Source organism: Arachis duranensis, chromosome 3 (genome assembly GCF_000817695.3).
Source record: "Arachis duranensis cultivar V14167 chromosome 3, aradu.V14167.gnm2.J7QH, whole genome shotgun sequence".
NCBI classification, from domain to species: Eukaryota; Viridiplantae; Streptophyta; class Magnoliopsida; order Fabales; family Fabaceae; genus Arachis; species Arachis duranensis.
This window is the reverse complement of record NC_029774.3, coordinates 34,829,004-34,842,459: the sequence shown is the minus strand read 5'-3', so window position 1 is coordinate 34,842,459 and position 13,456 is coordinate 34,829,004. Positions and strand designations below refer to the sequence as shown.

Here is a 13,456-nt window from a genome sequence, read left to right as displayed (position 1 = left end):
TTGCCATTCTAATAATTGCTAGTGAAACGTGTTGTATTGGGTTCAGCTAATAATCGCGTAGTTGCTTTTCTCCAAAAGTAAAGTGGCCAGGTTGGCAAAATATAGAAAAAACGTTGATCTGACGTTGTGAATAGATGTTATATAATTGTGGCTAGGGGCTGGAGTTCGCTTACGAGGCAAATTAAGTTCGACTCATTAATAGTTTATTTAGTTGAACTGTGAGTTAGTATGTTGAATTTGAGTTTGGATTTAAACTCATAAATTAAATGAATCAAATTAATTGATAGATAAATAATATATTAAATTTATTTTACTAATATTTTTTAATATATATAAGTTATAATTTATTGATATAGAATTATAGATTATGTTTCTATTATTTGAGCCAATTCGTGAGCTTTCGTTGAGTTGAATTTGAGCTTACGAAATAGGTTTGATTGTTAATGAGTCGAACTATGAACTAAACTTAATTTTCGCGAGCTGAACTTGAGTTTGGTCTAACTCGACTCAACTCGACTCATTTCCAGCCATAATTGTAGCAAACTTAATGTTTACACATTTCTACAATAATCAAGTACGTTTTTTAATAAATATTCAGATAATTAATATAAAAAAATTATTTCATATATAATATATAAAAATTAAATTTTTAATTTTTGATTCAAAAATATTAGACACTAATATTTTTTATTAATATTAATTAAAACTTTAAATTAATATTTATTTTTAAAATTTAAAATAAAAATATATTTATTAGTTAAATATTAATAAAAAATAACAAATTTTGTTAACCACCCGAATTTACAATTACGTGTTGGTTCTCTATACAGTAGTAGTTCACTAGTTCTAGAAGAAATAACAGAAGAGGGATAAAAAGGTCCGTACAACTCCGGTCATGCGGGGCCATGGACCTGTGTCAAATGCCTCACGCGCCACTGCAACAGCAGCATCAATGTCTTCTTTGGTTCCCTCACTGATCTTCACTATTACCTCTCCTGTTCTCGGATCTATTGTCTCAAATGTCTTCCCTGTTTGTTTTGTATAGCAAAATACAAAATTATTATTTAAGGGTAAAGAACTATTTTCATATAGAACTATTAGTTAAGAAATATTAGATGATTTAATATATTTTATTAAATTATTATTTAATAATTTTTAATTATTAATTTTATAAAAATAAATTTTTAATTTTATTTTTTAATTTAAATATAACTAATTTTACACGTATATTTAATAACATAAAAAGAATTTTTTTAAGACAATATTAAATCTATTTTGTATTACTTATGACAATGAAGTCTAGCTAAATTTTGATTATCTTTAAATATGTCATTTAAATTCTTTACTATTAATTTAATACACAAGTTGATTATATATTATGTGCTTTATATAAATATATTATATTATAGAGAGGAGAAAAAAATTAGAAAAAAATAATATGTTGGTGCAATTAAATAAGGGAGTCATTCACATAAAGATGCTTAAAACATCTTTTTTTTAAAGATATTTTTTTAATAATTAATATTCAACCTATATAATTGATCAAATTGTGTTATTTTTGTCAAAATTAAATGAAATAAATCGATTTGACCGAAAAATCGATAAACCAAATCTTGAATCGATTTAAATTAATATTTTTTATAAAAATAACTATAATACTTTTATTATAGAAAATGACTTAAAATATTTCTACTATATATTTTAAAATTCTAAATTCTAACATTTCTCTTCTTTTTATGGCATCATAGAATTAGAATTTAAGATTTTCAAAATTAATATATATATAATAAAAATATTTTAGTAATTTTTTATAATAAGAATATTATAGTCATTTTCTATAAAAAAGAACATTAATTTAGATCGGTTCAAGATTTGATTTATCGATTTTTCAGTCAAATTGATTTGTTTGGTCTAATTTTGACAAAATAGTACAATTTGATTGATTATATAAGTTAAATTTTAATGATTAAAAAGCGTCTTTAAAAAAAGACGTTCTAAGCGTCTGAGTGACTCCCATTAAATAAAGTATCATTAATTTGGAAGCCACCTCCTAAAACTGAGGTACATATAATACTTTGTTTTTTTTTAAAGGAATGAAGCATAAAGATGTATATACATCGGATGAAATACAATGAAATGAAAAGATCGAAGAAAGTAATGAGTTATCTCTTAAATGATATAGTCTTCTCATATTCACTTAAAAAAGTGACGAGTTCGAGTCTCTTTATTTTTTATAAAAACAAAAAAAAGAGAAAACTAAGGGAAAAAGGGATAAAATTAAAAACAAAAAAAAGAAAAAAGGAGAAAGGAACAAAGCTGGTAGTAAAATGAAATGAAGGATCAATAAAAAGGAAGAAAAATAGAGATGGAACCTGATATGGAATCAACAAACTGTCCATTGATGAAGAGCTTAGTAAACTTGATAGTGGGCATCTTGAATAAGGAATCAGAGACACCATTATCAACCATCTCTACTGTAAGGACTCGCCCCCTGTGTGCGCGCGCGTGAGTGTTTTCCTTAATTATTGGAAGCAAAGAAAGAAAAAGAATATAGGATCGTTTTGAGGGGTTATGTACGATGGAAACAAGAGGTCTTATCAATTATTGCTTGCTTGTGGATGGAATTTTGGAAATTAAAGCTTTATATAATAATGCGCGATTCTCGATTTTCACCTACTACTTTATTTCATTTATTTCTTTTATCAAATTTAAACTATTATTGACTAATCATGAATTTGTGGTTTGGTTGAAAAGACTGTTAATAATGTATATGATGGGATTTTAGTAATCTGACATGTTTCCCGCGAGAGGGTTCTGAATCGCTTTATCATTTTGGATTCATAGCATATCACAACATATCTGATTAAAGGCACTTTATGAAACTATATTTTATACGAAGAGAATTGCCGTGCGATACGCAAACTCGGAAAGCAGGAAATAACATATTGAATTATTGATTACCTACTAATGTGATCCTCCTGCCTTATTAAACATAATATAAATGCAGGAGGAGAATTTATATATAGTTTATGTCATATTCAAAGCCAAGGAGAATCGTAAATAGGTGTGACAACAGATTTAACTTGTAGGTATTTGTGAAGTGCATCCAATCCGGAATCTTTTCCAAATCCACTCATCTTATACCCTCCAAAAGGAACATCATCCCCAAACGCAAAGTAGCAATTGATCCAAATAGTCCCTGCACGAATGGACCGTGACATTGTGTTTGCTGTGTCTATGTTCTTTGTCACTATCCCCGCTGCTAACCCATATCTTGTGTTGTTTGCACTCTTAATTGCTTCCTCAATCGTCCTGTTTTTTCAGATCATCAAATATACTTATTGCACTTTTTCCTTAATGATAACGATAGAATTATCTATCTCACTTACTTGAACTTCTTGAGTGCCATCACAGGGCCAAATATTTCATCTTGTGCTATAAGCATATCCTCCTAATTAAACGGCACAGTTGTTAAAATAATTAATTATCTACCTAATTTAAACTCTTGATGACTTAGAATTACTCACCTTCACATCAGAAAAAATTGTTGGTTGAATGTAATAGCCCTTGTTGCCCAGTGTTTTACCCCCAGTCAACAGGGTAGCACCTTGTCTCTTTCCATGTTCAATGTAGGAAAGGACTTTTTCAAATTGGTTCTTGTCAACCTACATTAATTATATCGAAAATAATTAGCCACCAGAGAATTAAGAATCATAATGAGTTAGTGTGTCAATGTGTATATATTGATCGCAAGTCTTAACTAACTAATTAATTACCTGAGGTCCTTGCTGAGATTTAGGGTCAAAAGGATCCCCAACAACCCATGCTTTTGCCTTCTCTACTAGCTTCTTTTCAAATTCATTGTAGATACCTTCCTGAACAAACACACGCGAACTTGCAACACAGACTTCTCCCTGATGGTGTGTGACACGCGGTAAGAAACAGATAAAAGAATTATAGGCAGAGATATAATTCTCATGACTATGCTAAGTATACATCAAAATCAACTATTAAAATGAATCATAATATAAAATATACATTGAAATATAAAATATATATATAAAAAAATAAAAATTACACGTATATTTATACACAACTCTATAATAACTAATTTGATCACTGATTTTTAGTATTCGCATAACATTTTTGTAATTCTTAATTGAAAGCAAATGTATGTTGTTGACCTTGTTAAATAGGATGCCCAAGAGAGCAAGGTCAGCAGCTTTGTCAATATCAGCATCATCAAAGATAATGAGAGGTGATTTTCCTCCTAATTCAAGTGACACTTGTTTCAAGTTGCTCTTTGCTGCAGCTTGCATTATTTCACGCCCTACTTCTGTTGAACCTGTGAAGCTAACCTGAAAATATGTATATTTATTTATTCATTAAATGTTACATACTCAAAACATTGCAAATAATGTGTAACATGTAACTAAACTAGTAATTACTTTATCAATGTCCATGTGTGAGCTTATTGCAGCACCAGCAGTTGGGCCGAATCCGGGAACTACATTAAGCACTCCATCCGGAACTCCAGCCTTCAGAATTGGAAATTATGGTAACAATTAGACAAATGAATATGAAAAAGGATGTTAGCTCTAGCTAGTAGTTTTAATAATAATAATAAAAAACAGAGTAAAATGACAATTAGATTCATGAGAATTTCGACCTCATACTACTTAAGTTTTGAAGAAGAAAAATACTAATTAGATCCTCCATAATAGTAAACAATGGACATGTTATGTCCTTCTGTTTATGGATAATTCAAAACGAAATAGAGTTGCCCATGTGTTTTGTTATCTACATAATATGTCTTGTTGCTACGACATGAGCATGGGACAATACTATCAACTGCTCTCTATTTACTATTATAGAGGATCTAGTTAGTTTTTTTTTCCTTTAGATACTAATTAGTCTAAGGTCGAAATCCTCAAAAATCTAATTATGCCTGGCTGCCTGGACTCTGAAAATAATGTGTAGAATAATAATGGTAGGTACCAGTTTGGCTAGATGAGCATAAAACAGAGCAGAGAGTGGTGTCTGCTCTGCAGGCTTGAGGACCATGGTGCAGCCTGCAGCCAAGGAAGGGCTAACTTTAAGGAAGAACATGGTGGTTGGGAAATTCCATGGAATGATGTGTCCAACAACACCAATTGGTTCCATCAATGTGTATGCATGGAACTGCCCAGACATCTTTAACACCTCTCCATGGATTTTGTCAGCAGCACCAGCATAGTAGCGTAGAGTGTTTGATGCTGTAGGAATGTCCACAGCCTTGCACATATGATACAATTTTCCAGCATCAATGGTATCTAGTGCCGCGAGTTCTTCCACGTTTTCGTCAATTAGTTCTGCCCATTTCATCAAAATCTTTGCTCTCTCCTGATCACCACATACATATATATATGCTTGAAACATTCATGTGGATTCAAAGTAACACATCCAGGGAAATTTATGTTACTGCATCTGCATGCAGTACCGATCATGATTGAGTTTATGTGACAAGTAAAGTTATACTCCCTCGATCCGTCTCATATTAAGTGTCTCTTTTCATTTTAAACATGCAATATGTTGCTTTTTTAAAACACCAAATTATATTTTGTCTGATAAAACAGATGTTTTTATAAAAGATTAAAATAATAAGTATTTGTAAAAAAAAAAGGGTCAATCCAAACTCACCTGGAGTAAGATAAAATGATTCAAGGTAAATATGAAAAAATTAATGAGGAAAATTATCATAAGTTATGATTATTATCAGTTATAGTTGCTTAGGAGACGGAGGCTGATTTTTCAAAATCAAATTGCGTTTAATTTCATAAATCAGGAATTAAAAATATTTAAAATAAAAATCAATATAAGAGTTAATTGCCAATCCATATTTAATGGTATATTAGTGTATGACTAATTTGATTTTGTGACAGGCAAGTAAAAGTTTTGATCAAGAGAAATATTAAATAATTAGATAATAAAAAGAGAAAATACCACTATTTTTTTCTGTAAGATGTTAAAATGACATTTCTCTTTTCTCTATTTATAAAATGTATATTCTCCTTCCCTTCCCTTATAACTTTTAAAAAACTTTATCTTTAATCCATTTTAAATTTTTTTGTGTTAACTAATGTTAATTTTATCTATTTTTGAAAAAAAATAAATTATTTTTTACAAAAATACCTTTTAAAAAAATTTATTTTTTATCACTAAATTTTGCTTAACAAAATACTTTTTAATAAATTATTTTTTTATTCATTAAATTGTAGTTTTTACCAAAATATTTTTTATAAAAGTTAATAATTAAATTATTTTTTCTAAGATATCTTTTAATAATTTTTTAACTATTAAATTGTAATTTTACCAAAATTTTCGTCAACAATATTTTTATATTTTACTATTAATTTTTCGATATCAATATATATTATTTTAATATTAAATTTATATTGAAAAATAATTTTACTAAGATTTTTTATTTAATGTTAAAATAATATATATTGATATCGAAAAATTAATAGTAAAATATAAAAAATTGTTAACGAAAATTTTGGTAAAATTATTGAAAGGTATCTTAGAAAAAAATAACTTAATTATTAAATTTTTTAAAAAATATTTTGATAAAAATACAATTTAATCAATAAAAATTAATTTATTAAAAAATATTTTTGCAAGCAAAATTTAATAAAAAAATAAAATTTTTACTAAAGAATATTTTTATAAAAAATAATTTATTTTTTCTTAAAAATTGGATAAAGTTAACATTAATTAACACAGAAAAATTAAAATAAATTAAAGAGGAGGTTTTTTAAAAGTAATAAGGGAGGAGAATATACATTTTATAAATAGAGAAGAGAGGAGTGTTATTTTAGACTTTAGTATCTTGTAGGAGAGGAGAGTGATATTTTCTCTAATAAAAAAAATGGCATTTATTTATAATTTTATGTTGTCATTTGTATATGAAAAAGTTTAGAAAATCACCATTAATTCAGTCAACTAATTTAAAAATTTGCCAACAAAAGAAAGAAATTAACACAAAAAATAACTAAAACTAAAAAAAAAACAAAACATTTGAAATAAAAAAAAAAAGCATGTGAAGGTGAAATAACATAAAATAAATTTTGGATATAGAATTAATGATTTAGGATTAAAAAATTTAAGATTTAAAATTTAGTGTTCATGATTTTAAGTTCAAAATTTAGGATATAAAATTTAAAATTTAATATTTAGAATTTAATTAAAATTTAGAATCTAGAATGAATGAAGATGGTAACATGATGATATTCACTAGCAGTGGCTGGCAGTAGCGGAGAGGTAGTATTGTTGATGGTGACAGTTAGTTGTTGTGAGTGAAATTGTAATATTAAAAAGAAGAAAAATAAGTGAATTCAAATAAAAATGTTGACCACCATTTTAAAAAATTAAACAGTATTTTTGTTAAAAAACAAAATTCTTTTTTAAAATCTTAAAAATACTTACTAAACCACTCAAAGAAGTATAAATTGATTTTATTTTTTATTAAATAATTATAAAATTTCAAGAGTACAAGAGAAAGCTAAAAATAATCAACAATAGAGTAATATCTAATGAACTAATAAGGATAATTATTATCTAATAATACTCGCAATATGAACGAAATACGGATTTATATTGTATTACAGAAGCTTGAGGAAAATACAAAGATGATTACTGAAAATATAAAGACAGCAACAAAAACTTTAGATATTACAGCGTATAAGAGATTGTGTGTGTAAAAGCGGATGCTTCAACACCTTCTCCCCCTCCCTATTTATAGGGGACTATCCCCTTTATTATGATAATTATTTTACAATTTTATTTCTAATTTTTACAAATCTTCTTGTTTTTTCTGTAGATTGATTCAGGAATTCTGTTTTAATTTAATAGCTTCTATTTTTAATTCTGTTATAATTTTGAAAAGTTGGTAGTTAGTTGATCTTATAATTCTGTTAATATTCTACTAGTATTCTGCTGGTAGAGGTTGTTGTCTTCAGCATATGATGTCTCCTTGATTTTGGAATTTCTTTCATACCTCTTCTTTTTATGGTTTAATATATGTCTTATTTTTTGATTCAGTATTTTTTTTTTTTAACGTTCAAATGGGTCTTTAGTATCTAATATGTATAGTCATGGGTTGTACTGAACTTCTTCATCTTCCTTTAATAGGACTGATTTTATTGCTTTAAAATAATTTTGCATTTCTTCTTCTGAGGTAGTCGCTACATGGGTAGCCATCGTCTGTTTTTTTGCGTGCTAGAAAATGAGTCTCTTTTTCGTATGATATTTTATCAAACCCTAAACTATGGTTCGGAGGATCTGATCTTTTCTGAGACATGGTCATCCAGTTATCAATGACCTTTTTACTGATTAGGTTGAGATCAAATTCATTCCACCATTTTATTTTTACGTTTCAAATTAAATATTACACACTAGGAGTGTCTTCATATCTTATTGAGTCATATTCTTATGTCATTATCCTGCATATTCCCTTAGTGGATATGAAAAAAAATCATTTTGTAGCCGTCTAAAAATGAGGTTTTATTTTTAAAATATTCGTAGGCCAGACTAGCCTCCTTTAAAAAAATGGCTTCTATCGGTCCGAATTCTTGGATCCATACCTTGAACCATTTAGGAAACTGTAGAAAAATTTTCTTGTGAAACCATATGAACCATGAATGTGGATTTAGATATAGGTGCATGGTAAACCACCAAGCATTTATATAATCATAATAGGAATAATTTTGAAACTCAAATTTTTTGGTAAAATTTTTGCGGTGAAAGGGAAATTTTTTCTATTCTGACAGAATTATTACTTTAATAATTTTGATTTTGGAGTATATTACGTCTTTGGTGGTTGGTCTTTATTGTGGATTAGTCCAATTGATCCTGTATCAACTAGAATAAACTCATAGAAAATTCGGATTTCTTAAATACTCACTAATGGATAATGGAAGGTATTTGAGAATATTGTTTTATAAAGGATTTTTCGGTTAATTTTGAACCATTCTTTTCTAAGGCCATTATTTTCATAGGCATAGATTTTTTATGATAAGGATGCTCTTCGGATAGTGGTTTGGTTTTAAAAAGACCAGATGGTTGTAATAATGCATATCTATTAGCTGTAGGTACTTCATATATGCTTTTCGTTGATGCAGATGATTTTTTGCTTTTAACAGCCTATGACATCATCAAAGGTTTAATGGATAATTGTTTATTATTAGCTGGTAATGACGTCGTTGGTTGGTCAAGTGGTTGACCATGATTTTCACTACTTATTTGTTGTGTGCTCATTTCTACCTTGCAAAAATTCTCATGTTAGGAAATCAGGCAATGCATTTGATTCACCTTTAATATGTTCAATAGTAAAATCAAAACATGATAATATAGCCTTCTACCTGGCAAATTCATTTGATTCACCTTTAATGGGAGTTCTATACGATTTTTTTTCTTCATTCTCAAGGATGATTAGATCCCCACTATTGGCTTCGTTTGTTGACCCATCTATGTACAAGTTCCAAGTGGTACATCTCCCTTGTTGTTTCCTAGTGTACGGCCAAGAAGTCGACTAAGTACTGCGACTTAATAGTCGTTCGAGCCTCATACTTTAAGTTAAACTCTGATAACTTTACATCCCACTATAGCATTCGTCTTGCGATATCTATTTTTGTAGAATATACTTAATGGGTTGATTAGTTTAGACTTTGATGGTATCAGCTTAGAATTAAGGTCGTAACCTCCTAGAGGCCAAAACAAGGACGTAGGAGAATTTTTCTATCCTTTGATGGTTCAATTCTACCCCATACAACACCTTTCTTGTAAAGTATATAGGCTTTTTTCCCTTCTCATCTTCTCAGACAAGGGCTGAGACTACAACTTTATCAGTAACAAATAAGTACATCACATGCTTTTATCCTATTTCAGGTTGGGTTAATACAGGGGTCGCCTTAGAAAATTTTTGAATTCCACTGGTAGTCATGCCCTTTTCATAAGGATTGAAAATAGTAGTAATGACTTCAAGGATTAGCCTGCCAAGAATCTACATAGGGTTGCCAGCCTACCATTTAGTTGTTAAACTTCTTTCAAATATATCAAGCTTCGCATCTCAATTATATCCCTATATTTGTCCAGGTTAGCTTCCATACTCCTTTGGATAAGCATGAACTCGAGGAACTTCCAGACTTCTACTACAATAATACATTTGGTGGGATTTACTCTCATCCCATGCTACCTTATGGTGTGGAACACTTCTAATAGGTCAGATAGTAGACTAACCTCCTCGTTGGTCTTGACAAGCACGTTATCCATGTATACTTCTATGAGTTTTTCCAAGGGAGGTGAGAACACTTTGTTCATGAGTCCCCAGTATGTAGCTCCATCATTTTTTAATCCAAAGGGCATAACCACATAACAAGAGTTGGCTCTAAGGGTGATGAAAGACGTCTTCTCTTGGTTGATCTTGTACATCAGGATTTGATTATATTCCAAGTAGGAATCCACGAAGGAAAGAAATTCGTAACATGAGGTTGAATCTACCAAGGCATCAATGCTAGGTAAATGGTAGGGGACTTTTGGACAAGTCTTCTTAAGGTTGGTGTAGTCAATGCACATTCTCCACCTTCCACTTTACTTCTTCACGAGTACAACATTGGCTAATCATAAATGGATATTTTATTTTCTTTATGAATCTGGCTTCCAGAAGTGTTTAGACCCGTTTCTCCATGACTTGTGCTGTTTCAGGGTAGAGCTTTTGCCATCTCTATTGTATAGGTTGTAACTCTAGGTATACAATCAGCTTGTAACACATGAGGTCGAGGTGGATACCAGCATGTCAGAGGTTTTCTAGGCGAAGATGTCAAAATTGTCTTGTAGGAGCTTGCTAAGATCTTATTTCAACTTTTGATCCAGATTTGCTCTGTCATTTGTGGTTTTCCTGACTTTTTCTCTAAAAATTTGCACCTCTCCAATTTTTTCTTCAAGCTGAGGTCTCAATTTTTCACGAGCTCAGATAACCCTGAGTTTTATCGAATTTACCTCTTTTCCCTTTGTACCACCACGTAGGTTCAAACTTTTATTGTAGCATATTCTAGCCAATTTTTTATTTCGCTTTATAGTTTTTAGTCCCTCGAGATAGAAAATTTCATGCAAATATGAGAGTTGACACCACTATAGCAAGTCGGTTTAAGGTTGACCAACCTATTAGGGCATTGTAGGCTAATGCGACATCTACCACGATGTAGTCGATGCTTAGGGTTCTCATCTTCAATCTCTTGCCAAATGTGGTATAAAGGGATATGAACCTTAAAGGTTGGATACGGGATTCTCCCAAACTAAAGAGAATTCCTAGGTACGCATTCAAGTCTTATATTTTCAAGCCTAACTTGTCAAATGCTGGTTTAAACATAATATTGAATGAACTTCCCTAATCTACTAGGGGTTCTATGAAGATTTGCATTGGTTAAGATCATTGTTATCACAATTGGATCATCATGCCCGGATACTATACTTTGGGTATCTTCCTTTGTGAAAGCTATTGTGGGTAATTCACGCATTTTCCCAACTTTTTCGACCTGGTAAACTTCCTTCAAATGTCATTTGCAAGAGAACTTTGTTATTCTCCCCTACAAAACCACCAGCAATCGTGTGGATATTTTCTTCAGGTCCTTTGTGGTCACTCTCACCTTCCTCTGTCTTCTTCTTTTCTTTTCCTCTTACTAGTTTTATCTGATTTTTCAGCAAATTATTTATGCAACTGCCTTTCTTGGGACAACTCTTCAATCACGTTTTTCAAATTGTAGCAATCATTGGTGGAATGATCGTAAATTTTGTGGTATTCACAATATTCCGACTGATTTTTGCCCTTCTTGCTCCTTATGACCTTAAGAGGTGGTATTTTTTCCATGTGGTATATTTATCTATAGACGTCAATTAAGGATACTCGCAATAAAGTATAGGAATGGTATCTTCGAAATTTTTCTAAGTTGTATTTTTCTTTCTTCTTTGATTCTTTTTCTTTTTCTCGAGGCTGATATTGACTGCTTGGTCCTGACCTAGGCTTTTTCAGTTGTGTAGTTTTCTCCATGTTAATATATTTCTCAAATCGTTCTTAAACGTTGTACAATATGGTCAGATGACTTTTTGATATGGATTGCGAAAAAGGACTTTCTCTGAGGCCATTGACGAGCCTCACGATAGCTGCTTTGGTGGGCAAGCTTTGAATTTCTAAACATGCCTTATTAAACCTTTCCATGTAAGCCTTGAGACCTCTTGTTTGATACTCAAAAGGCTTAGGACGTGCTCGGCTTTGTCCTTTTGGATGGAGAGTCGAGTGAGAAAACTCCTCGCCAAGTTGTCGAAACAGGTGACCAACCTAGAGGAAAACTATCGAACCACTTCATTGCCTCCTTAGTTAAGGTAGTTAGAAATGCTTTGTACCAATTTGCATTTAAGGTATCAGCCAAATACATCTGACTTTTGAAATTGCTCAAGTAATAACAGGGTCAATCGTACCATAGTAGACGTCCATGTTCAGGCACTTGAAATTTAATGGGACGGACAAATAAAAGTTTTGATCAAGAGAAATATTAAATAACTAGATAATAAAAAAGATGTTGGCATTTATTTATAATTTTATGTTGTCATTTGTATATGAAAAAGTTTAAAGAATCACCATTAATTCAGTCAACTAATTTGATTTGTGACGCGCAAGTAAAAGTTTTGATAAAGAAAAATATTAAATAACTAGATAATAAAAACGATGTTGGCATATCTAAAACTAAAAAAAAAAACAAAACATATGAAATTAAAAGGAAAGCTTGTGAAGATGAAATAACATAAAATAAATTTCGAGTATAGAATTTAAGATTTAAGATTAAAAAATTTAAGATTTAAAATGTAGAATTATGATTTAAAGCTTAAAATTTAAGATTTAGAATTTAGTGTTCATGACTTTAAATTCAAAATTTAGGATATAAAATTTAAAATTTAATATTTAGAATTTAATTAAGATTTAGAATTTAAAGTGGATGAAGATGGTGGTGACATGATGATGTCCGCTGGCAGTAGCTGACAGCAGCGGAGGAGAAATATTGTTGGTAGTGACAATTAGTTGTTGTGAGTGAAATTATACTGTTAAAAAGAAGAAAAATAAGTGAATTCAAATAAAAATATTGACCACCATTTTAAAAAATTTTTATACTAAAAAAGGATAACTTGATGACAAAAAAACAAGCAAAATATTTTTATTAAAAAAATTAAATATATATTAAAAATAAAAGATATAAACTATATTTTAAAAAAAAAAGAACTTAAAATTAAGAAATAATTAAATTGACAAATATTGAGCAATTATCCTGTACTTGTTTTTTAAAAAATGGTTATTTTTGTTAAAAAATAAAATAATCAATTGGAGTATCAATTAATTATTAGTTGAGCTGCAAACAAATTAAAAAAATTA

At 29.8% G+C, this 13,456-nt stretch overlaps 2 protein-coding genes across 3 annotated transcripts in view; both read right to left on the bottom strand.

Annotated features, from left to right (window-relative positions):
• Nucleotides 1-2,627, bottom strand: part of LOC107478690 (aldehyde dehydrogenase family 2 member C4) — a 5,023-nt gene extending 2,396 nt beyond the window's left edge. Inside the window, exons 1-2 of the mRNA XM_016098824.3 lie at nucleotides 2,373-2,627; nucleotides 886-1,028 (exon numbers count right to left, since the gene is read on the bottom strand). Coding sequence (XP_015954310.1) covers nucleotides 886-1,028; nucleotides 2,373-2,469 — 240 coding nt within the window. The 5' untranslated portion in view covers nucleotides 2,470-2,627. The remainder of the gene's footprint in view (nucleotides 1-885; nucleotides 1,029-2,372) is intronic.
• Nucleotides 2,628-2,929: 302 nt separating this feature from the next.
• Nucleotides 2,930-13,456, bottom strand: part of LOC107478691 (aldehyde dehydrogenase family 2 member C4) — an 11,921-nt gene continuing 1,394 nt past the window's right edge. For both annotated transcript variants that reach the window (XM_021138190.2, XM_016098825.3), the window contains exons 3-9: nucleotides 4,999-5,382; nucleotides 4,449-4,538; nucleotides 4,185-4,358; nucleotides 3,777-3,914; nucleotides 3,528-3,665; nucleotides 3,390-3,451; nucleotides 2,930-3,312 (exon numbers count right to left, since the gene is read on the bottom strand). In XM_021138190.2, coding sequence (XP_020993849.1) covers nucleotides 3,039-3,312; nucleotides 3,390-3,451; nucleotides 3,528-3,665; nucleotides 3,777-3,914; nucleotides 4,185-4,358; nucleotides 4,449-4,538; nucleotides 4,999-5,382 — 1,260 coding nt within the window. In that variant the 3' untranslated portion in view covers nucleotides 2,930-3,038. The remainder of the gene's footprint in view (nucleotides 3,313-3,389; nucleotides 3,452-3,527; nucleotides 3,666-3,776; nucleotides 3,915-4,184; nucleotides 4,359-4,448; nucleotides 4,539-4,998; nucleotides 5,383-13,456) is intronic.